The sequence below is a fragment of the Vanellus vanellus genome (genome assembly GCF_965231255.1).
Source record: "Vanellus vanellus genome assembly, chromosome: 2".
Classification (NCBI taxonomy): Eukaryota; Metazoa; Chordata; class Aves; order Charadriiformes; family Charadriidae; genus Vanellus; species Vanellus vanellus.
In genome coordinates, this window is record NC_138906.1 from 75,489,534 (window position 1) to 75,513,060 (window position 23,527).

Genomic DNA, 23,527 nt, shown 5'->3' on the forward strand with positions numbered 1-23,527 from the left:
ATTTGACAGCAAAGCCAATTTCAACAGCATCACTCCCCCGTGCCTCCCAGGAGATGCTGCCAATTCCCCACCTCAGCTGCATCAACGTGCTCTCTGAGGACCATACTGCTAGCCAGATCCAGGAACTGATCTCAGGACTGCTGGTCCCTCCCCTTGCCCTTTTCATTTTTTTGGGCAGCCGGGTCAGCTACAGCTGCGGGGATGAACAGTCAGGAACAGGTCGAGCCAGTACAGCCAAGAAGTGCTTTGTGTTATCCAACTGTGGCCCAAGGCTCTGTCTGCTGGGGGCAGGTCGAACCACTCTGACCAGCCCAGCGCCAGCTGCGTGAGCACTAAGAACAACATCTACCTTCCACCAAAGTCCAACCCATCCTATGTGCTGTGCCAGCACTCATCTGAACGGCACTAGAAGTGCTTGCCTCCTCATCCTGCCGAACAGTTGAGCTGTGTTAGGATCCCTCTAACTACAAAGAAAGTTTTCAATAGACCCAAGTAGGACACTTAAGTTCTGTTCTGCCGTGAAGATTGTCGGAGGTGAGCACTTTCAGAGCCCTTTCTGCAGACTTTTGTTCTGCAAGGGGATCATGTTATAACATGAGTCTTCCTCTCTCACGCTGTAGCCATCTGTTGTCTGCATAGGCAGGATGAGCCCACGTGACGCCCCAGATACCGTGCTACAGCCCTGTGAAGTTACAGGCTGTTAACATGGTAACAAGACAACTTAGTCTCTTCATGATAGGCAAGATCAAATCACGTTGTAACACGTCTCCAGCATGGCAGATTTTAATGCCAGACTAGTACCGAGACCTGTATTATTACATTTGAATCATTGCAAGGCAATGTGCCGTACTAAAAGAAGAAGAAAGGATGGGAGAGCCTGGGAAGACAGCAGATTTTCCCAAACAAACCAGAGTTTGGAAATGTAAGAGGAAAACCCTGTGCACGCTTTTGTGCAATCTGATCAGCAGCTACCCTAAGGTTGCGAGTAACAACTGATTTGTAATTTTAACTACTCTGATGCCCAGAGCCAACTTCTTTCTGCTTTTAGGTTTGTTACTTCAACAACTCTCCTGTGAAACCGACTCAAGGTGACACAAAGTGACCCTGTCTCTCCTGGAGGTGTGAATGCCTTACAGCAATGGCTCCCTTGTGCAAACACTTTACAGGCAAGGCACATGTACCACCATCTGCTGAGCTTCTTTCTTGCATCTATCCCATTTGGTCAGCACAGAAAAACCCTGACTGATTGTGTTCACCCTTGGTTTCGTGTCAAGCTTGTCCTTTCTGACTACATGCCACTCGCCTGCCTGCAACAAAGCCTTGTGTGATCTGACAACCTCCTTCGCTGCTAAACTCAGAACAGAGGGGGCAATACGATGGCAGGTGAGCTTCATTGCAGATGAATGTAAGGTAAAACACCTCTGGAAAAATAATCTAAAAAATGCATATGTGATGCTGAATGTGGTACTTGCAGGTACATTCAGGCAGGAGGTCTTGGAGTCATCGCTGACAGCTCTCCAGGGTCACTGGTTTGGCCTGCAGCAGAAGCCAAACTTAAGCCAAGGAACACTGGGTACCATGATCAAGGGTACTGAGAGCAAGACCGAGGGTGTCCCTTCCCTGCTGCATAAAGCCCTGGTGCACCCTTGTTTCAGGTGGTGTGTGCACTTCTGGTCTCCACACCACAGGAGGGAGACAGTCGTGCTGCAGATCACAGAACGGTCAGGGTTGGAAAGGACCTATGGAGATCACCTAGTCCAACCCCCCTGCCTGAGCAGGGACACCTACAGCAGGTTGCACAGGACGGCGTCCAGAAGGGTTTTGAATGTCTCCAGTGCGGGAGACTCCACAGCCTCTCTGGGCAGCCTGTGCCAGTGCTCTGCCACCCTCAGAGTAAAGAAGTTCCTCCTCATGTTAAGATGAAACTTCCTATGTTCAAGTTTGTGCCTGTTACCTCTTGTCCTATCGCTGATAAAAGACTGATCCCATCCACCTGGCACCCTCCCTATAAGTATTTACAAGTATTGGCAAGATCCCCCTTCAGTCTTCTTTTTCCTAGACTGAAAAGACCCAAGTGCCTCAGCCTGTCCTCATAAGAAAGATGCTCAAATCCCCTCATCATCTTTGAAACCCTAAATCATCACCTGGCACACAGCAAACCCAATCCAAGCTATGGGGCAGCTGCCCTGTAAGGAGACACCAGAAAGGCTCAGGCTTCCCATTTTGAAGGAGAAGGGGGTGTAATGGTTGAGGTTTACAAATCAAGAAGGCAGCTGAGAAGGCACACACAGAATTGCAATTCTCTGAAACTAGCAGGGGATCTGCTTGAAAACAGATTAAAAAATAGTTCCTTACACAGCAGGTAGTGGACTTCTGGAGCTTGACGCCAGATGACGCTGGAGGCAGACAGCATTAGTGGGTTCAGAAAGCAATCAGAGAGACTTGCAGACAGCAGGTCCATAAACAGGTAGTAAAGGGAGCAGGCAGGGATGTGCCCTCTAACACACAACCCTAATGGAGCAGTTGTGGATGCTGATAGAGCATTAAGAGGAACAGGCCTCAGGAAGTGGCCGGGCCCACATGCTCACCCTAAATAGCACATCCTACCGCTACCATCAGAGACACGAATACTTGGCTGCATGTACAATTGCTCTAACGTGGCAGGGCACTCCTCAGGTCCTCGTGCTTTGCTTGCCTGCAGCGTTCAGTCCGACCAAACGCAACTGGGGCTTGCTATTCTGAGCAGCCGGGAAAAACTGTATGTGCCACTGTGAGATACAGCATCCTCTTCCTTAGGCTGGGGGATAAGCACATTCCTCCTCAGGTTGCAGCTGGCAACTCCAGCTTTGTGCAAATTCTGCTAGATTTGGTAAAAAAGACAACCACACATTTTTGACAGGGGAAAGGCTTCTGGCCTGACACAAGAAAAAAGTATGTCTTTCTGTCCTAATGTGTAACAAGAAACTTCTTTGGTCTTTTTCCTTTTCCTCCTTTACTGCTTGGTGACCAACTACAACATCCTGACTGCAAGCTCCTCGACAGCAGGCTCTCTCCTGAGATGTTTATCACCCATGTGAATTTGACACAACTTCCATCAAAGCCACAGGGCATCTTTCCGTTGACTTCAGTAGAATCAAGCCCTGTATGTTGAATAAGCAATCAATTACTTCCCCACAGGAGAACGTTTTTCATGTTTGTAACTCATTTAAATGACTAGAACAAGGGAAGGGACTGAGCGCAGGAAGAGTTGAAAGAAGAGCCTGGATCATGCAGTGCAATGAGGAAAGCGGTCCTGCTAGACACCTTCGTGATGAAGAAAGAGATTGTGAGGATACTTACTTGTAAAAGGAGATCGACTCTTGTCACATCTTCCACCTCACACCCAAAACCTCTGAACATGCACACAACCCCTCCCCCAGCCAGCAGCCTCTTTGATACAACATTGTGGGTATGTTTCCCGCTTTAATCTTCCGCAAGTTGGTTCTGTTCTAATTAACATCTCAACCCGTACAAGGGATTCCCCACATCTTGCAGACATCTCAGGCGCTGTTTCTTTCTTTTTGTTTTCTTCCACTGTCAACACAACTCTTTAGAAGCATCGAGGCACTGCTCTTTGCAGACCTTCAAGTCACTCTCTCTTTTTAGATGCCTGCTAAGTCAACCATAAATTTATGGTTAGGAATACCACCACTTTCTGCACTTTTATTTGGCTTCATTCACAATGCAAATACAAAACAGAACTTCAAAGTTGAGCAGAAATCCTTTTGCTTCGTGACAGCCCAACTCCTTTCCACATTTCTTTTCAAGCATGCAATGACAGGATTAGCTGGGGATTAATTACTTTAAACTCAACCTGCATCTCAGGTCACAATTTTCTCATATTTTCAGCCTTTAAAACTTTCATATCAACCAAACATTTGTCATACAGACCAATACTTACAACAGATAAGATATTCTTCTTTCCGCACAAACGTCAAAATCCAAATAAAAATCCTGCTTACTGTGCAAACTGCAACACTCTCACCTCAAGTTACAGTCCTATTACCAAATGGAAACCAGACTGCTTTCCAAAAATGTCACCTTTAAAGGCACAAAAAAGATCATTGAAAAAAGCAGGATTCTCTGCTTCCGATATTGCCCCTTAAAGGCAACTGCTCTTCTGATAAAATATACTTCCTTACTGGAGGGTAACCTAAACAGTCAGTTTAAGTGTAATGTGATTTGATTTTTTATTAACTTTTTTCCATAAGAATGGTCATGGCCTGGATTACAATACATCTGTGCCTACATACTGACTCAGAACTGACTGTAAAATTTGATTAGCAGCACAGCAGGACTAGTCTAGGCTGGACACTTCATGGAAGCCAATGATTTGAAGGGAGTCTTTTTCAATATAAAGGGTCATCTAAATAATCACAGCATGTGAGAAGATCATTCCTTAATAAAGATATCTGCTACTACTGTTGTCCTAGTGGAAACACATTATTGCCATGGGAAGGACAAATATTGCAAAGTAAAAATGTCTACAATTTCACTTTGACTTCAGTCATAAAAGCAAAGAATAAAAATGTCTCCAGCCCTTTTTTTTTAATGACTTGTGTCCTCCAATCAACAGGAAACATTCGGGTTGATGAGCTAAGTGTAACTGTATTCTATTTATTTATGACTTTATTTTGTTTATAGATTTTTTCTTGTCCAGTTCATCCCTGTTGTAACAGCAAAGCAAAACAAAAACAAAAACAACAACAACCCCCCCCTCACCTTCTACAAAAAATAATCTTGTGCCAAAATAAGGTTTGGTAGTATCACTCTGAACATATCCTCAACTGATTCTTTGCAAACAGATGTAGGTTATCTATAACAATCTAATGGCCAAAAAAGATTATTATTTTAATTTTGTATTGAACCTAGTTTGATGCACATGCCATAAAAGGAGCAAAATTACTGCACCACCTGCAGGGCACATCTTACTCGCTGCTTTGAGAATGAAAAAAGTCAAGAGCAGGAGAGAAGAGCAAAAAAGAAAGGCAAACTGAGTTGAACATAGAAGAGTAAATTAAGTAACACAGACATCAAGAGAAAGAAAGTATTAAAAGCAAGTCTTCAAGCATGTTCAAACAAAACACAAGTACTATGTTAAACACAGTATAAAACCAAGCTATGCCAAATTCCCAGTGCTCCACTTGGGAGCTTCGCATTCAAATCAAAACTGGTGAGGAAGGTGTATGCTTCTTCAGGGAAATGCTTTTGAACTAAAAAACACACAGTGGTGTTGAGGCAAGAATAAGCAGGGTGAAAGCTTTCAGGAGAGAAAGACTTTTGGCTGTGCAAGGGATGTGGGTTACTGGTAGCATGTGCATTTTTGCACTTCTGCAAAAGGCAAACATGATCTTGACATCGCACAGAAGGAGCCCTCCCTGTTGAAATTTTATTGAACATGAAAGACACGCTTGCAAAAATCTTTTCATGTCTGTAAAAACACAGTAGTTTAAAACCGATGATATACAGAGACTACTTAAATACTCAAAATTATTTAACTTTTCCTCAACCATGTTCACTCATTATTAGTTTAGACCACTTACACAAATTACTGCAGCAGCAACTTCCCTAGAAATTGATGGAGAAGAGCTAGTTGCCACTTTTTAGCTCAAATGACTGCCTTGTTTTTTTTCATAGCAGCGTACTACAGAAATATAGGAGCATGAACCAGCTTGCCTGCAGTGATTCCCTATGGAGCAGATACCCAACAACTGCAGTTTGGAAGCAGATCACCGGGACTCTCAAACTATCCCATTCACATCAGTCTCTTGGCCCCTTCTCTCCCCCAGCCAGGGAGCAGGCATCAAGCCCAGACAATAAAGTTCCCCTTTTCTCTTTACAGTAAGATTAGTGAATAGATTTTTTTCTTAGCTCCTTTTAAAAAAGAGAGCTATCTAACAAGTCACTGCCTGTGCAATAGGTGGGGACAGAAACGGCGCGTTGCACTACAACACTGTCATAGATGTCTCTGTTAGAAAACCAACTTGCCCACCCAGAACACAAACCTAACAAACTGCTGCATCTATCACGCAGCTGCCAAACTCCTCCCATGCCACCAGCACCTGATACTCACCACAAAAACACAGGGCTCACTCCACCTGAACGCATCTTAGTGCTTGCTTTGGCACCACCTCCCTGGCCTAAATCTCCTCTACGTTCCTAACTTACCTTTCCTTCTCTCCTCCGGTAAGCTTCATCTACACTGCTGCCACAGGGGAGCTGCTGCAAACACTCAGTTTAGAAACAGTGCTAGTGTCACCTGAAAGGAGATGCCCCAAGGCCCGTCAAACCTTGCTGTGGGGTGGTCCTCTAGCAACAAGGCTCCCTCAAAAACGCTCTGATGATGATTAGGAAAGAGCTCGGTATTATCATTGCCAGAGAGCGACGACCTGAATCTGATTACTGCCGCTGCTGTAGAATCACCAAAAATCTCGGATCTGCACTGAGGATCCAGCCCTGCTACAGCCGCAGTTGCTTGCCTTCCCTCTAGGGGAAGCACAGGCTCTCTGAAAGGATGGTGTCTCCTTTCAAGCCCTATGGTGGTAGGGGAGACAAGTTTTACCAGTACAGCTCATGGCCCAGTGCGTTTTCCTGTCTTCATTAAGGGTTTACACCAGTGTTGCTACCTTGGAAGTCTGCCATCAATAAGCAGGTCAAACCCCTTAGTCTGGGAAAAGCCTCTCTATTGTCTCATGAACAGTTCTTCAGTAACTATATATTTTTTTTGGAGAGCAGGGTGTTCAAAAACAATTGATACAAATAAAGAACTCTCCTTCACCATTGAAGGTAAACTGTATGCTTAGTAAGATGAAATAATTTGGTCTCTGTGGACCAGAAAACAATAGCCTCACTGTTGGACTGATACCTTGCGAGTTATGTCCTCACGTCACCCAAAGCAAACTGTAATAGGGACTGCTCCACAGCTCAGATTCCCTTTAAACCTCTTAGCTAACCTCTTTTACCTCTTCAGGTTTCCCTCTTTAGCACAGACATGAATCAGTTCCTTCATGAAACCTCAACTCCATCAAAAATTATGAAGCTATCTTATCTCTTATGAGGCTGTACTCAATTCCCTGAAGTTTCTTACAAATATCCTTAACTTTCACTCTTTAACACCAGGAGCTGAGGTTGCACAATGAAGAAAAAAATATCGACAACCGTGATTGACTTAAACGGAAGCAACAGCAAGTAGAGCTTTGTCTCTCTCTCTCTCTCTCCGAGTAGGATGAAAATCTACTAATTACTTTATTACAGTGTGGGTGGAAAAAAGAGTTAACTTCAAATCTGCACAGCATTCAATGCAGTATTTCCTTTATAGCAAAGAATGGAAAATAATCCCAAACCTAGAATAAATCTCCCTCCCCAGTTCCTCTTTTTGTTTACACCAGGTTTGAGGTTACTTACACAGTAGCACAATATTAAGGATTCCATACACATCTCCACGCCTTAGGGCATAAGCCCACCTTTAGTTGTATAGCACTAAGAAGAAACATTTCCTAGATGCAAGTTACTACATAAAGCTCAGGATGATGTTTCTCCCATCCTCTTTCTTTGATCTGTCAAATAAAAGCCACCACAAGAAAAAAAAAAAAAGCTAACACCATATTATTTTATTTTCCTGCCACAATTCTATACTTATTTGCTCTCAATTTTTATGGATCTTTTTATCATTACTGATGCAGATAAACAGCCTCTGGAAACAGCCAAACAAACCATGTAAGGTACAATGAAATATTCAACATACACGTTCACCTTCAAGATACGACAATAATGACAGAACACCTGAAACCAGAGTCTTTTCCCAGGTACGCTAAGTTATGCCACTGCAGTCAAATGGGTTTTAGCAGTTTAATTTGCCCCCTTGATACTCAAAGGCACAGAGATTATTCCATTACTGAAAAATCTACCGCCCCCACTATACAACAGCAACAGCTAGGGATTTGCGAAATAACAAAGACTACCGTTCAGACATGAGAGAGAGGACGAAAAAGGAAGATTCCTCCATGGAGAGGCCCTTTCATAAGGAACATCCTCAGGGGCAACACTCTACCGTGAGCACAAGACACTCTTACCTGTGTGAGTGAGCATGTGCCTCTGCAGGGAATTTGCCCATGGAAAGACTCGAGGACAGTAAGGACAGGGGATACTTTGCAGGCAGTCTGAGTAAGCATTCCTCTTCCCTCTCAGCAGCTTATCTTCGGCAGTTTCCTTCTCATCCTCACTTGTTCCATTTCTGCCGCTTTCCTCCTTGAAATTGTCAGTAGACTGCAGAAACGGGCTGAATTTATTAGTGTCTGTGGTGGCCAGCATCTTCTCTATGCTGGCAAACTCCCCACTTGACTCCAGATCCACACCACTGCTAAGTTTAGGCTTATTTTTTGTTCCTTTCTTTCTACCTCTTTTCTTAGTCAACGCAACATCAGCAATGGGAGACTGCTCTGGGTCACACACCTGAGTCAGGTCACTGGGCAGGCTGGAGTCTCTCTGAACGGTGGTCACGATTGTCACTTTTGCTTTGGCGTTCCCTGATTTGTCACACCCAGTGGAGCTGCTCACTGCCTTGGGACTGGTGTCTGCAGCCTCCGTTTTCAGCAAAGCTGGAGCAGAAGACACAGATGAAATGATCTGTGCAATGGAAGCCAACGGTGGCAGCTCTTTAGTTACTGCAGGCTTTGGCAAGAGAGGTGGCGGTGGTGGTTTAGGCCTCAAGGGTCTCAGCAAGGCAGAATTGCCAAGGAGAGCCGGGGAAATGATCGGGACAGTCAAATGCAACGAACCTTTCAGTGGCTGGGAATGTCTGACAGCTCTGTTTTTCTCTGAGTTCCCGTTGGCACCAAAAACCAAAGGACACTGCAGACAGTTATAGGCTTTATCACTGTTCCCAGAAGCAGCAAACTCTTGATTCCTGGCTTCACACGGGATATCATCTTTATCCTTCTTCAGGGCTTTGGGGATGGACAGGTCGATGGGCTCCATGGAACAGTCATAGAGGGACAGGGGAGAAGAGCCAAACAGGTTCTCCTGCTTCACTTGCACAGCACTCAGGCTTTTGTTCTTCTGAGAGAAATCCAATGGCTCGTCAAAATCCATTGGGAAGTTGCCTGCAGGTTCAAGTTTGATGGGAACGTGAGATGACGTCCCAAGCAAGAAGCCATTTTGTGGCTCCAGGAAAGGTGTCATGGACTTGTGGTCCATATAAGTGCTGTCTTCCAATAAAGGAGGGTCTGACTGGCTTTCCTGGGCACTGCAGTCCACCGCTAAGACGTAATTCTCAATCTCCCTTTCTTGCACATGCAAGTGCTGCTTGAGGATATGGTGAATGCAATTTCTCTTGGCTGAAAAGGCTGTGCCGCATTCCTTGCACTCAAACGGCTTCTTCTTCTGGCAGCCGCTGTGTGTCCTCATGTGAATGCGGAGGGCCCGGTAATGCTTCAGGTCCTCACCACACAGCTTGCACACAGTGTCTGGGGAGCAGAAAGCATCCACCATCTCGGCGGCATTGCTGGTGACGTATTCAATGTTCTTCTCTATATCCTTCCTGGTCACCTTGAGGTGCTTCTTTCGCAGGTGCCTCTCGCAATTGGCTTTCACTGTGAATGGGTAGTGGCAGATTTTACAGATGTAAGGCCTCTCCCCGCTGTGTGTCCGCAGGTGCCGGATCAGTGCCGCTTTGTCAGCTGCGATGTAGTCACAGATGTTGCATTGGTATGGCGAAATACCTAAGTGAGAACGGATGTGAGCTCTCAGGACACCAGAGAAAGCAAACACCTGGTCACAGAAACGGCAGGGGTACAAAACTTTCCTCATGGTTGGGGCTTTCTTGTTCGCTGCGCCTGCAATGATGGCTTTGAGATCCCCTTCTGTCACCTCTTGCTTGATCTTGGCTTCCATGCTCAGAGGCAGGAGAGCTTCAATGATGCTGTCCTGCTCCAGTTGTGTCTTCATCTCGTGCTGAGTTAAAGGCTCTACTTTGGGTTGGAGGAGCAACTGCGAGGAAGGACTCGATTTGGCTCCTGGCTGGGGGAGGTGAGAGTTGGAGGAGGACTCCACCGAGTTCTTGATCAGCCTCAGAGGGGGAGGTGGGAGGCTTGGGCTGATGCAGCCAGGGGAGGCTTGCTGGGCACTGATAAGAGGAGGAGGTGTAGAGGTTGCGACGACTGTTCGGGGTGTTACCAAAGGCTTTGGCTTCAGTGGCGGCATATGCTTGAAAATGGACTGCACAGGGACAGAAGGTGCCTTAGAAAGTGGAGGAAGACTGATTTGAGGAGGAGCAGAAGAAGCCATCTTCAAGATCTGCTGAATGTCTGCCAGCTCAATGGCAGACTCATTGGAGATGGGTTTTACCACAATACTGCTGTCAGGCTGGATGATAAAACCCTTCTGGAAAGGCTGCAGCGAGAGGAGCTTTATGTTCTCTTTTGTAGGGGGAAGAACTGAAAATGACCCTCCCATAGAGGCAGCTTCCAGAGGAGAGAGGCTGAGCAAACCGGTGCTGCCAGGTTCCTGAGGTAGGTTACTCTTCAGTGCTCTGAGCCGCATTTCTTGGACCTCATCTTGCGTATTGTCCTCCTGCTTGACAGGCTTGATGTCTTTGGTGTACTGCAGGCCCAAGGATGCCATGAAGGCTTTCTGGTCTGGGTTCTCACCGGGTGGGGTCGTGGACTGTGGCTTGTGCTTGTCTTTTCCCTGATCCACCACGTGAGTTTCTGTGTGCAGTTTGAGCGCCGAAAGCATGGGGAATGCCTTGTTACACGTCTCGCAAATAAATCGATGGAAGTCACTGATGCACCTTCGCAAATTTGTTTCACACCAGACCTGCAAGACACGCAAAAATATTTAGAGTAGACATCTCAAATTGAAAAGGCATCACATGCTGCTGCAAAACAAAACCAGTTCACTCTCTCTTCCACTGCCCAAGTTAGGGAGTTTAGAGCAGCCACCACCTACCTGGCATGGTGATATTCCTGCTCCACAGCCTTTAGTCACCTAAGCGGTGTATCTAAATTAGGAGCTGACTCTCAAGAAGTTCCCTTCTGTAAAGGCAAATTCCTTCAGAAGGCTTTTCAGACCCTCAAACACTTTTCCATCCTGAACCTCCCTTCCAGAAACCTCTCTCACTTCACTGACAGGACAGGAGCCTCAGCAGACTATACAGAAAACTTCAGTAAGCTGGGGAGCAAGACTACCTCATTTAGCTTTATTACTACAATGAAATTAGAAGGAGAAGAGAAAAAGCAAAATGGCATCCAAGAAGGCAAAACAACATAAACCAACCATAATATCCCCAAAAAGCAAATCAATGAAACGTAGAGCCCGAAGCTGAAAGGCTTTTGGTTAGTGAAGTCTGATTATGAATCCAAATGCTGTATTTAAATGCTACCTAGATAGCTCACATGTTGCAAAGGTTCCACATCAAGGAAGAGCACAAGTGATAAATTAAGTAGAGGGCTGGGTTGTTTCAAAAGTTCTCTCTTCTGATTTTGTAACTTTTACACCAAAACTCTACTAGTTACAGAATGACCTATATGCTCCCCTGGACCAGCAGCAAATTTAAGGTCTACCATCTTGCAGCCAGAAAAGCTGGAAATCAATGCTTTAATCCAATGAGAATATGAAAAGTGCAGATACTGAGTAAGCATGGTCCTGATGAATTGTGCTGTTAATTTATTTCTTTTTCCTTTTTTTTTTAATAGATAGCAGCTTCATCCAGACCTAAACCAACTAAGGCAGGCAAGGTTTGACAGAGGGAGGAATAATACCATTTAACAGAAAGCTTTACACTCTCAGAAAAATATTTACAGACTACCTCTCTGCCTTTCCCCAGTCAGTTACCCTCAAAGGTGCAGAATCTTCAGAACTCACTTAAGTAACGTAGCAGAAAGGTATTTGGGAGTGTTTTGTCAAGAAGTCACTGAAGATGTCACCATTTAGTAAGTAAAGTGACTTGCCAAAGTTTTTCATGTTAAAATCTTTCACACCACAACTGCATCCTTGACAGAGTAAATCAAAATAAATAATGCGTTCTCCCTATTTATTTTATATGTGGGATGGTTTGGGGAAGGTGAGAACTAATAGGCAGGCTGGAAGGGGCAAGGATCTAATACCACCCAAGTTCTCCCTTAAAATATTTTTATAGATCTTTACACCAATAGTTATCCACTGGAATGCTGAAAAAAAAAAACAACAAAACAACCCACAACCAAATATTCTTTAGATGAAAAAAGAAAAAGGAAAGGCAGGAAACGTCTAAAGCCTACACAGACAGTGGCAATGTGCTTTCCACAAAATAGTCTACACCCAATCTCTGCCTCATCAAGGACGAGCCTTCCAATCAATTCAGAATGCACTTCATCAGTTGGTACCTTAAGCTACAAAGAACAGAGCATACCTGAGAAATGCGAGGGAACTTCCTACAGGAGAAGTCTGTGAATCCCAAGTCGTGGAAGCCTGCCGGAATTGAAGGGTTGTTCTGAATGAAAGGCTTTCCCATGGGATCTCTGGGAAGCTGCTTGTGGATAACTGCGTTATGACGCAGTAAGCCCCGATGAGTACGAAAGGTAATACAACAGATGTCACACCTGGAAAGGAAAGGAATAAAACAGAAATTACTTACTGACTGCTGCAAGCTTAAGAACTACATTCTTCTCGCATTGGGCGAGCCTCCTTCCTCTCACCCCATGATACTAAGAATCTGCTAAACGCAAAACAAAGCCATGGTGTGTCAAAACCCTGTCACCACAGAAAGGCCATTTCAATCACAGTCACTTTCTAACAGTTTCTGGCTATTAAGTTCACTGGAAGTTCAAAGAATATAGTGCACGAGAACTGAGTGTGCCACGTGGTTAGGTGGGTGAAGTGATAGCTGAGACCACAGCCTTCTGACACCCTTCCCATAGCCTGACATAAAATGGGCTTTACAACGTTTCATTTTTACTAAAAAGTACTATTAAAATAAAGGACATTTAAAAAAATCCGTGACAAAGAGAGACTAGATCAGACCTAAGTAGCAAGCAGCTGCAAATGTATAAATACCATCTTTTTTAACTACTGCTTAAAATGTACTACTGCACACCACTCAAATACCTGTGTATGCATTTTCTCTGCACTGACTTTCCATAAACTGATTTTTCTCAAAGCTTTTATGAGAAATATATTGTTTTAAAAGAAAAACTAGAGCTCCTTGAAGGGGAGGAAGCTCAGAGCAGTAAGACCTGAAACAGGTTCAACTCTTCTGACACTGATACATCCCCTTTGCGGTCAAGCGTGCCCCAAAGAAGAATGTAGAGCAATGTCTTTTCCTACCTACACCTTATTGCTAGGATTTCTTGTTTTGCTCAAGTTCTCAAATCCCAAATTCAGCTAAACAAAAGTTTCTCACATAAAGCAGACTGGCGTTAAACAGTCAAAGGTATTGGAAATGCAGCTATGCTGCAGGCAGTAAGGACTATGCAGCAGCATTTGGCCAACACGTCAACAAACAAGCCTACTGCCTTTTAAATATCTGTGATTTGAGCTCTGTAGCATGACAGGCCATGTCCACTTTGCATTCAACAAGTGACACACAGTTTCACTCAATGTGATTCCTTGTGGTTACACAGCTCCAGCTCGCAACCGAAGCATGAGTTTCACAGAAGCAAACATCAGTGAATGTGAAGTAGTCGGATTTTGTCAGTGAGGATATTATATGCACTAGAAGTTTTTCATATCTCCCCCCTGCCTTCATTGTCCCCATACTGTCTTCACCCTCCACACCAAGGAAAAGGACATGTGCCTACTCATTAAAAAAACATCCTGCAATTAGAAATGACTTCTGAGAAATTCCTAAAACCACTCCCTCCCTGTCCTGTCCCTAACAAACTCCCATTGTTGTTCTTTTTATCACTACATAAACTTCCACAGACTTTTTTTATTCCCTGAAAATGAAGAGTCACCAAGTCACCCACAAAGCAATTGGACTCAGTTTCTGAGTGGTGAAAGAAGCAAGTGTGAAGTATATGTAACACGGCCTTTGTTATCATGGTACCCAGAAGGCTGGGACATAAATATTAGCACTGGAGGTTTAATCTGTTTTATCTCCCCTGTCAATTCACTTGCATCCCACCTTTATAATTATTGCCAGTATAGTCTCTGCATTCCATTAAATAACGAACCAATGTCATTTACAAAGCAAATGTTTACTTAAACAGTCTGCTAAATACGACAACAAGCTCTGGTGGGGGGTGGGGAATGCCAACACATAGCACTCTTCCAGCATCAGGATCTACGGCTCTCCTCCAGCTCACTTGGCAGCACCTACTCTGTGATGCAAAGCATTCATCTTCAGCAAAAACAAAAACACACTACCACCAAAACCGCTGGGGGAAGGAGGGCATTAAAGGGTTAGCGCAGTCACCTGAAGAACTTGCAGGCTACTGAAATAAACTCTTTTTTAGAGGTGGTGAAAATGCCTTGCTTGAAAGCAAGCAGTGCATCTGGCATGCTCCTACTGGTACGTCAGTATATGGACGAGGGCTTGCAAGCAATGCTCCTGCACCACCGAGAGCATCGCCGTCAGTCTGTGGGGCCGGCTGTTCTGCAGCGGGATGCAGACCCTCATCTTGGAGTGTCTTGAGGCAGCTCTGGGGTTCCCGATATGCCTGGCCTCACCCGGACCAGCAACTCAATGAAGCAGCCGTATCCCCTCATGCGTGATGGGGCAGGCACTCTACCATTGATGGGACGACAGAGGGACTGGGAGAGTTGGCACCTGCTATGGTACCCCCAGGATTTGGACTGAGCAGGAGCCAACGCTCCTGGGCAAGCAGCCAGCTCCCCCACACACAGTGGGGAGGTGCACCTCATCCATCTTACACTCCCTCACCTCCATCGGCTGTGCGACATGCTGACTTTAAGCACTGGTTTATTTAGGGCTCCCATCAAAAGCTGCACTTGAGAGGAAATCTTTCAGAGCAGAGACCCGTGTGAAAGTCCTTCGCAGTACACCTGTATCAACTACTTGCCTTAGGACAGTGAAAATTTGCAATTTAAAAATGGGGTTTTCCATGCAAAGGGAACCGCCTCCCCTCCCCCGAAACAAAAGTAATATATCTTGAAAAGGGAATATGTACTTTCTCTCTTGTATAATGCATAGAATTAAACACTCCTCTCTTTTTCTCTTTCCTCCCTAGTCTTCTCTTTTATTTTCCTTGCTGTGAGTGAAAAAGCAGCAAGCAAAAAGAGAAGTCGGGAAAAGGATTAAGCTTTTTCCATTCAGTCAAAAAGAAGCTCCTGGCTGAAAAAAGAAACATCCAGATAAATCACGCCTGTCATCTCAAGATTCAGGCACTTCAGGGCATATAAATGCACCGCGCCCTGGTTCAGCACCTTCTCCTGGTGTCACAGTTTACAGGATCACACGGAGCTGGAGCATGGGAGGGACCTGTGGATGCCCTCCCTTCCTCCGCAGTCCAGGTACACCTTTCTGTAGAGGCGGCTGCAGCTGGGAGAGGTGGAATAAAAACACCCCAAGAAAAGCCCTCCCTGCGAGACATTTGGAGCAGTTCTCTGGGGCAACCTCCCCAGGTGAGTTGGCGGCGTGGCGGGCTCCAGTGCCCGTGCTGGCACCTTGCACCCGCATCACTCACCAAGGACAAGGGAGGTCATTGTAAAGCCGCTCCTGATGCCAAAGGGTGCCACCGCGCCGCCAGCTCAGGAGGTCTCTCAGGCTCTGCAGACCCCACTTGGGCTTGTCAGTCTTCACTACGGATGCAAGCTATTTAAAATACACTTCCCGTTTCCCCAAGTGCGTGCGCAACGTTTTTTTCATGTGTGTGTGTATGTTTTCATTGAGTTCCCTCCCCCTCACATCAAGTAGGGAGGGAGTCCGAGTTTCTCCCAAATTACGTGACTTGAGCTTTGAACACAATTAGCAATGCAGATGCAGATACGGACGTGTACCACCTCCAAGAAAAACTTACAGGTACTGAGCTTCAAAACCTAACTAGTTAAGGCAAGCATCATGCCACATTGACTAAGGCTTGTGTTAATTTAAAATGGAGTAAGCTGTCATCCCTAACAATGCAATAACTGGAATCACTGATTTTTTTTTAAGGAAGCCTAACCATTAATTTCTCTGTTTTGTCATCAGTACTATTTTCCATCTTTAGGTAGTGTCAATGTCTACAGTATTTTTAAATCTAAACCCACAGTTTAAGAAGGAGAACGGAAAGGAATCCCAGATGATATGAACATTTTTTCATGTTGCTTAAATTGGTTTTTAAAAAAATGATCAAATAATTGCGGAAAGTCTGAAAAGTCCAGCATATCAAATAAAGCATCTGAAACATATGGTAATACTTTGCTCATGATGGACTTTAAAACAAAACAAAACACCAAAAAAAACCCCTCCTTACAATTTCACAAGTCTGCCCATGTGTAGTGCCAAGTCAAACACGGATGGTATGGCTGCAGAGAACAGAGATGGGAACAGGTTCTGAGGCTGTTAGCAGAACAGGCAGAGCAATGGCTCGACACCTGAGCAGAGATAAAAGCACTCTATTTGCAAGGTAAGTTTCCAGATGTAGCAAATAAAAGCTGTGTCTTATCATGTGATTGCTAGTCTTGGCCACAGTCTTCCATTTTTCTATAAATATGATTACACAGCAGAGAGGAGAAAGCTGTTCAGTTCCAAGCACAGAGATTCAATTATAAGTAAAAAGGAAAAAAACTGCTTTTAGCAGCTAAGACTGCTTTAAAATCAACTTCATTCTCAACTGCCTTTATGTTTCAGAGTTGTTCATACCTGCACAATGTAAACATACTATTAGGGCTCTGGCTCGCTGGCAGAGGTGTACAAAGCAAGTAGGTGAGAAAACAGAACTGCTAAAACACAAAAGCAGAACCACAATATAACTGTGCAAAGACAGTGCAATGACCAGGCTGACCTTGGTGCTCAGGCCACAAATCACATCAGGTGAGTCTGTTTAATTATTACTACATCAGCGCACCTTTTTGATTTTTTTTTTTTAAATGTGTGTAAAAACACACCATTAAAAAGCTTTCTATGAAAATAAGTTAGTATTCTTGAAACCTATAATGCTAATTAGGATATAAAAGCATTTTAACGGGCTTTAAGAAGTAGTCAATGCTTTGTGCAGCTTGTTCAAGAGGCAAGCCAGGATTTGCTAAACTTAGGACAAGCAGCACCTATGCAAGAGAAGTTTACATAAGCGATGCCTGTTGCCATGCATTACACTCTCCTCTGAGCCAACTGCAATTTGTCAGCAATGGATATAGCTTTTTTCTTTAAGAAAATGAAAGACAGTTTAGAAGGAAATGCAAAGCTAAATTTTAAGCAAAATTAATCAGTCTTTATTTCTATTAAGGGTAATGCAGCCAGATTTGTCTAAACTGTCTATTTCAGTAGTCAAGATGCAATTGCCAAATATTTATATCCATCATTCTGCTATCAAGAAATGAAACAAACACAGTGCTCCGCATTACCTGAGACTGGTGGGGGGAAAGGGAAAGTGACATTTAACATTCTTCCACTTATACTTCTGAAACCACCCAAGAGCAGACCAAAACCTGAAATTTTCACCCATACAGCTCACTACACTGTGTTGCCCATGTTGTAGGTGTCAACAAATAAAAAGTGTTAATTTCTAGGCCTTATCTAAAATAAAAAGCTTGGTACCATTTTGTTCCTTTCCTGTCTGTGCTCTTTAGCAACTGCTACAAACAGAAGCAAGGAAAACAAAACAAGAATGAAACATATCCTGAAACAGAAGTCATTAATACACAGTTATGCTATTAAGTCATCTAACTCCTCCCACTGAAATCCCTAATACATACCGTATAGAAATTTCTACCCTTGTTGTTATTGTTCTCCTTTGTGTCTCACAGTATTTGCAGAATTAATGCGGCTCTTCTTATGAGCAAAGAAAATCCTATGCTGACCTAAAAATAATACGACTGGGCAGAAGAGAAAGACAGGCGATTCCCTGCTGTTGACTCATGTCCGCACCAGGGACGGGAGCAGGCTCCTGGCCTCCACACCAGTAATGTGTGCTGCACAGGAGACGGACAAGGAGGGGAAGATGGAGAAAGGATGGTTTTAAACATAAGGGCTTTCACCACCTATGAAGGAAAACTAGCAGGTTATAGACATGTTCCCCTTCAGGAAAGGATTTCTCGGCTTCTCTCACTTCTTTTGGGGCAAGGCGAAAGGAGGGAGATGAGAGAGAGCAAATTGGTTTCTGCTCCTGTGCAACCCCACCCAGGTCCAGATACTCATCTCCTTTTGGATGAAAAACCCTTCCTGGCCTCCACACCCAGGGCCCTGGGAAATAACATCCAACAGCTGCACTAATCTCTCCCACTTGCTGCAGATGAGTGATAGAAAAGCAGCAGTGCTGCGAACGCCGCTCCTACCTCCCTCCTGGGGATCCCTGTGGGTCCTCCCGCTGTCCTCTGATGACCGTTCCTGCCTCCTACCCCCACAGCATCACAGCGTATCTGACCCCGAAGGACCTGCTGCTCTCCCATCTCCACCTCGCCCAATGCTATGGGTCAGTACAGAAACCGCAAGCAGCACAGTAGCAACTCCCTGCCAGACATGACGGGCTGGAGAGGCCCTCCTCCTCTTTCCCAGTGCGTAGGGGGATAGAAACAGCTCACCAGAAGTTCAGTGCACACTGCTTCACCTCCTCAGTATAGGGGGAACTTTTCTTTTAACTTTTCCTCCCTCCCACCTCCCCACTGGCTGTCCGACTTTGTTACCAACATGTCCCATCGCTCCCTTTAATCTTCTCCCTCAAAGAAGCCACCCTTGGGTGCAGCAGAGGCTGAAACCACTGCGCCAGCCTTTCTATTAATAGAGGGATGCACAATGCTATGTGCATTCCTACAGCCGCTCTGTGGTCCAGGCGAGAAAAGTATCGTGTAGGAGCCAGGACAGATCCGATATAAACCAGGGTGATGTCATGCTTCAGAAACTTGCCGGCATGCTGCAGAGCCAGCGTCCGTACTGGCGTATCGTGACTCCCACAGTCAGGGTAACTCAAGTGAAGTTAACTGCTACAAGGTTTAACAAAAAGGCACGAGCGATCCTGTGCCATCTTTTAACTTTTGTTATGTGTGAGCAAAGAAAAAGCAGGAAAAAAGTGCACTTCTTCCCAACACTGTAATGAATCGCATATACCAGCAACACTTAAACAGTGCCAGATTTAAATACCTCTGGCCCAGTGGAACAGTAGCTTACTCTACTATATACTTCAACAGAATGAACGTGCAACTAAGAACAAATAAAGGGAAAATGGGAGATAGCCTGCAGACACTTGCACAAACAAAGTAGTTCATTTTCTCATAATGACCTTTTCACTTAATAAAGGTCAAATTTTTAAAAACCAGAAGTGGCAAGAAATTGGCTGGACAGAATCACAGAGCAAGAGCTGAAGATCAACATAAATAACAATGAAGGGTTTAATAATTAGGGCAAGCATACACGGGAAAAAAAAAAAAAACCAACAAAAACCATGACCAGTACAGTCCTCTACAGCTACCAAAATTGGAAGCTGCACAGCATCCAGAATAAGAGTCATCATTTGCGCACACAAACTAAAGTGGACCTTCTGGTATTCTTTCAGTGTAGTTTTAGAATTAATGGCAAGAGCTGGAAAAAAACCCAAACAACTATGTGTCTACCATGTTAAAAAAGCAACACCACTTTTCATAAGTAGCGTAAGAAAAAACACATCTACAGGCGCTTGTCCATCCTGTAACCATCCACTGATGACAACAGGGCTCACAAATAGGTGCAGCTGAATCTGGACTGAACAGCCTTGCCCTTATCTACATTTGCAGGTAAGCTATGCTCAGCACGCAGACCTGACCGCTAACACAAGTAAGCAGCAGCCAGCACTTTGAGAGAGCCTGCGTATAAACAAACCCTGGTCATCAGGATCAGGCAGGCATGCTAATAACATATTTTGGCTCAGCCCTCTTTCCCTCCTCTATTCCCTTTTACGAGAAGCTTTCCTCTACACTCAGCTTTGCATTTTACCCACTTTCTATTCTTGCAACCGAGCTAAGATATTCAACACCATGTGACACACCACACAGTTTCACATGAGAGCGTCACTCCCTGTGTCCATTCACTATCTGATATTTTTACCCGGCTGCTCTGGATTCCCAGTCTCCTCACACAATGAGCTCCCTGATGTGAGCTGACCACTTTTAGGCCAGTGTTGGACTTGCGCTGCTCTTCAGATGTTTCCCATCTCTCTTTTCTGAACAAACTTCAGAAAACATTTAAAATGCAGTTCTGGTCTGCTTTTGCAAGCCAGCATACAGACAGATGCTCAACCCACTGATTTTACTTCTCCATTTGCTCAGTAAAAGGACGCATTCACCAGTTTGCTTGTGTACACTCTCCTCTGCCTTATCAACATTAAGAGTTGCATTGTACCACAGCGTATTTTTGGTGCTAGCATTTACCAGAGCTGGATATCATCGTCACCAGCTGGCTCATGGAATTGTTCCTGCACTGAAACTGCTGCCAACAGAGATGAGGATTCAGTCCCTAGTTCGTATCAGCAAGACACCAAGCAAGCAGCTTGCAGAGCAGAGCAGAGCAGAAGAGTCAGCCGAATTGGCAATGCCACACAACTGACCCTTGCGTGCCTCCATCCTTGGCTATAACCAGTCTTGTAGCATTGACTCTGTTAGTATTCAGTAACTCTTGCAGCAGTTCCTGCCTAAACTATCCCTGCTGGTACAATCTCAAGCAGTGATTACTAAGGGAAGTATCAGGGCCAAAGTATAGTGTGCCAAAACCAAAGGTCAAGGAGGTCCATGAACATGTCTGTGCTGGAATGCTCTCCGTCTCTCTCTCAGTACTCAACAATTGTGTAGGATACAACCACCTCAGAATTATCCAGCTGCATTAAAAGACCATAAAGTTTCATATTTTGAAGTGCTAACAAGAAACTATGCTTATCTATGTGCATACCAGCAGTTGTGACAGAGATGGAAAAGTAGTATGGAATTTTACAATGCTGCATGAAGACTACTTGTCATTCATTCTTCAAGTTGCTTCCAGTAACAGTAGTGTCAACTACTAAGAAAAAAACTTCCTCTCCCTACCACAAACTCATAGTTTCGTCTCACAAGTAACATAAATTGCAAACAACATTTAGTTCAAACACGTTCACTCTTGTAAGCTTGCAATGTCACTAACACCTTCTTCCCACAAAAGGCTGACCATGTGTAGAAAGCAACAAGCTTCACAAAAATTAAGTCAGCAGGATCATTCCCTACTATATAAGGAGAGAAAAGATAGAAAGTGAATTCCTAAAGTTGCTTAAGTAGGCATTGGCAAAAACAGGAATGAAACTTAACGGGCTTTTTCTGGTGTTTTTTTTTTTTTTTCTTCTACATTCTGTACAGTGTACTTTTATTCAGTCACATTGGTGCTCTGTACACAACTTAATTTTGTACTATTTTTTTCTACTGGTGCTTAAGATTGAAATAATCTCTGTACACTTTAAATTTACATTAATTTATTTCCTTGGCTATTTTATTGCCCCAAAGCTGATGTGCAGAACTCCCCTGAAGAACAGTAACTGGACAATAAACATGTAATACTCTAAGTAGCTGGAATTGTTTTGAGTCAAAACCCACTTCTTTTGTCTTGACTTGAATGGGGTTGCTCATTTGCATTGGCTAAAATGATTTAAGATTGGCACATAGGTCCGGGTGCCTTGTAGCATCCCACCATCTGACACCATGCACTGAAGAACCGGGATGTGCTGGCAAAGGGCAACACCTGGCGACCAGCCCAACTGAATTGCAACCTGCATGTGACATCTTGTGAAACAATCTACCCATAGAGTCCAGAAGACCACTCCTAGAGCATGTAAGTTGTCCACTCCTGAGTGAAGCTGGGTAACAAGACACGACAACAGCATTTTCCACCTGGGAGTGTTTTTAGAAACAAGACCTCACAGTGGTTACCCTGGCAAAACTGGAGGCAGATGACAACAGGCACCAATGGTCAGGGTGTCCTGACACTTTCCATTCCAGGACCTGAGCTCTTCTGTTGCTCTGCCTGTTACCAATCTAACTGTTCTAAACAACAGCTTTCCATGGTTGCGTTCAACCTCTAGCCAATTTGACTTTACAAGTTTCAGCAAAACTTGTTTTGAAGAACAAGGTAAACTGTGATGGCTTTTGGTCTTCTTTGTTTGGAAGTTCTACAAAAGCTCACTACCCTGCAGCAAGAGAACTGCTTTTGCTGTCCTTGTGAAAATATGCCTGGGATTTGGCAAATTACAAAGCTTAATATATTATATCATTGTTTGGGCATACTCTACAAAAGGTCAAAAGACTTAATCTACCCTGAATCCATTCATGGCAACAGGCATCTACTGCTTCTGGTCATCAGGTCAGCTCGGTGACTGAGGCAGACAGTGTCTTTCACACTCTGCAACGTCTATTTCTTGTCTTCCACAAAAAGTTAGTAAAAACAAATCCCGTAACTGAAGGCAATGTCACAGTGAACCAAGTGTTCCACTGAACCAAGAAAGTCCCCATAACACTCATTAAGATCCAGGCTTTTACCACGTTCAAACTGCACAACTATCCTTGCTGAGAACTGATGTTGAAACATGTCTCTAGGAAAGGAGGCAACTGCAACGCTATCACCACCTCCCTCCTCTCCTCCAGGAGATACACAGGCACGAGAGACAGCATGAACGCCTCCTTGCTGCTGTGAGGAAGGAAAAATTAAAAAACCTTTAGCTGCTGGTACAGACAGTACTGTAAGAAGCCTCCTGGAGAAGAGGAGGAAATTTAAAGGGTATGCTCTGGTTACAGTGAAACCCAACAGAAGAATTTCATAGTGCACGTACTTTTTAAAAAGCCACACGTTTTACTTTAAGCCTGTTCCATTGTACTTGCCAAAGGAAAGAGGAGAAACCTCACATAGCGCCTCAAGAGGTTTCTCCCCAGGAAATCCTCACGTCTCCTTTGCCTGCACTGCTGATGTTGCTCAGAGCTGTCTGTCAGGCGACCTTTACAAGCACATTACCATGTTTGACAGCAACCCTCCGCCACAAAAGTTTCCAGAGACGTTACCCTGCTCCGCAAGGTTTCTCATTTTCCCTATTGGCTGCACAGCGTTTCAGCGCTCTGCTAATTATATCGACACTCAGATACAAACTCACCAAAATAGACGGTGTCCTGAGGCCCCAGCTGCAGGGAAACAGACGTCGTCTTTAAATAATCCAGGTAGAGAGGCGAAGAGGGGTCAGAAAGCACCCCTGGGCCACCTCCCACTGCTAATGGGGACTGGGGACAACCTTGCCGGGGCCAGCTCATGTCACTAATTAGGGTGCAGGTCCCAGGGCTTCAAAGGGACAGAGACTGACCGGGGGGGGGGTAATGCCATGAAGGAGATGCAGTGCCACAGCCCATTGTCAGCAGAACAAAGGGCCCTATTATTGCTCCC

General features: G+C 44.6%; 1 protein-coding gene across 1 annotated transcript in view; it reads right to left on the reverse strand.

Moving 5' to 3' along the window:
• RREB1 (ras responsive element binding protein 1) overlaps positions 1-23,527 on the reverse strand; it is a 67,937-nt gene that overhangs the window by 13,351 nt on the left and 31,059 nt on the right. The window contains exons 7-8 of the mRNA XM_082480018.1: positions 12,428-12,617; positions 8,112-10,854 (exon numbers count right to left, since the gene is read on the reverse strand). Coding sequence (XP_082336144.1) covers positions 8,112-10,854; positions 12,428-12,617 — 2,933 coding nt within the window. The remainder of the gene's footprint in view (positions 1-8,111; positions 10,855-12,427; positions 12,618-23,527) is intronic.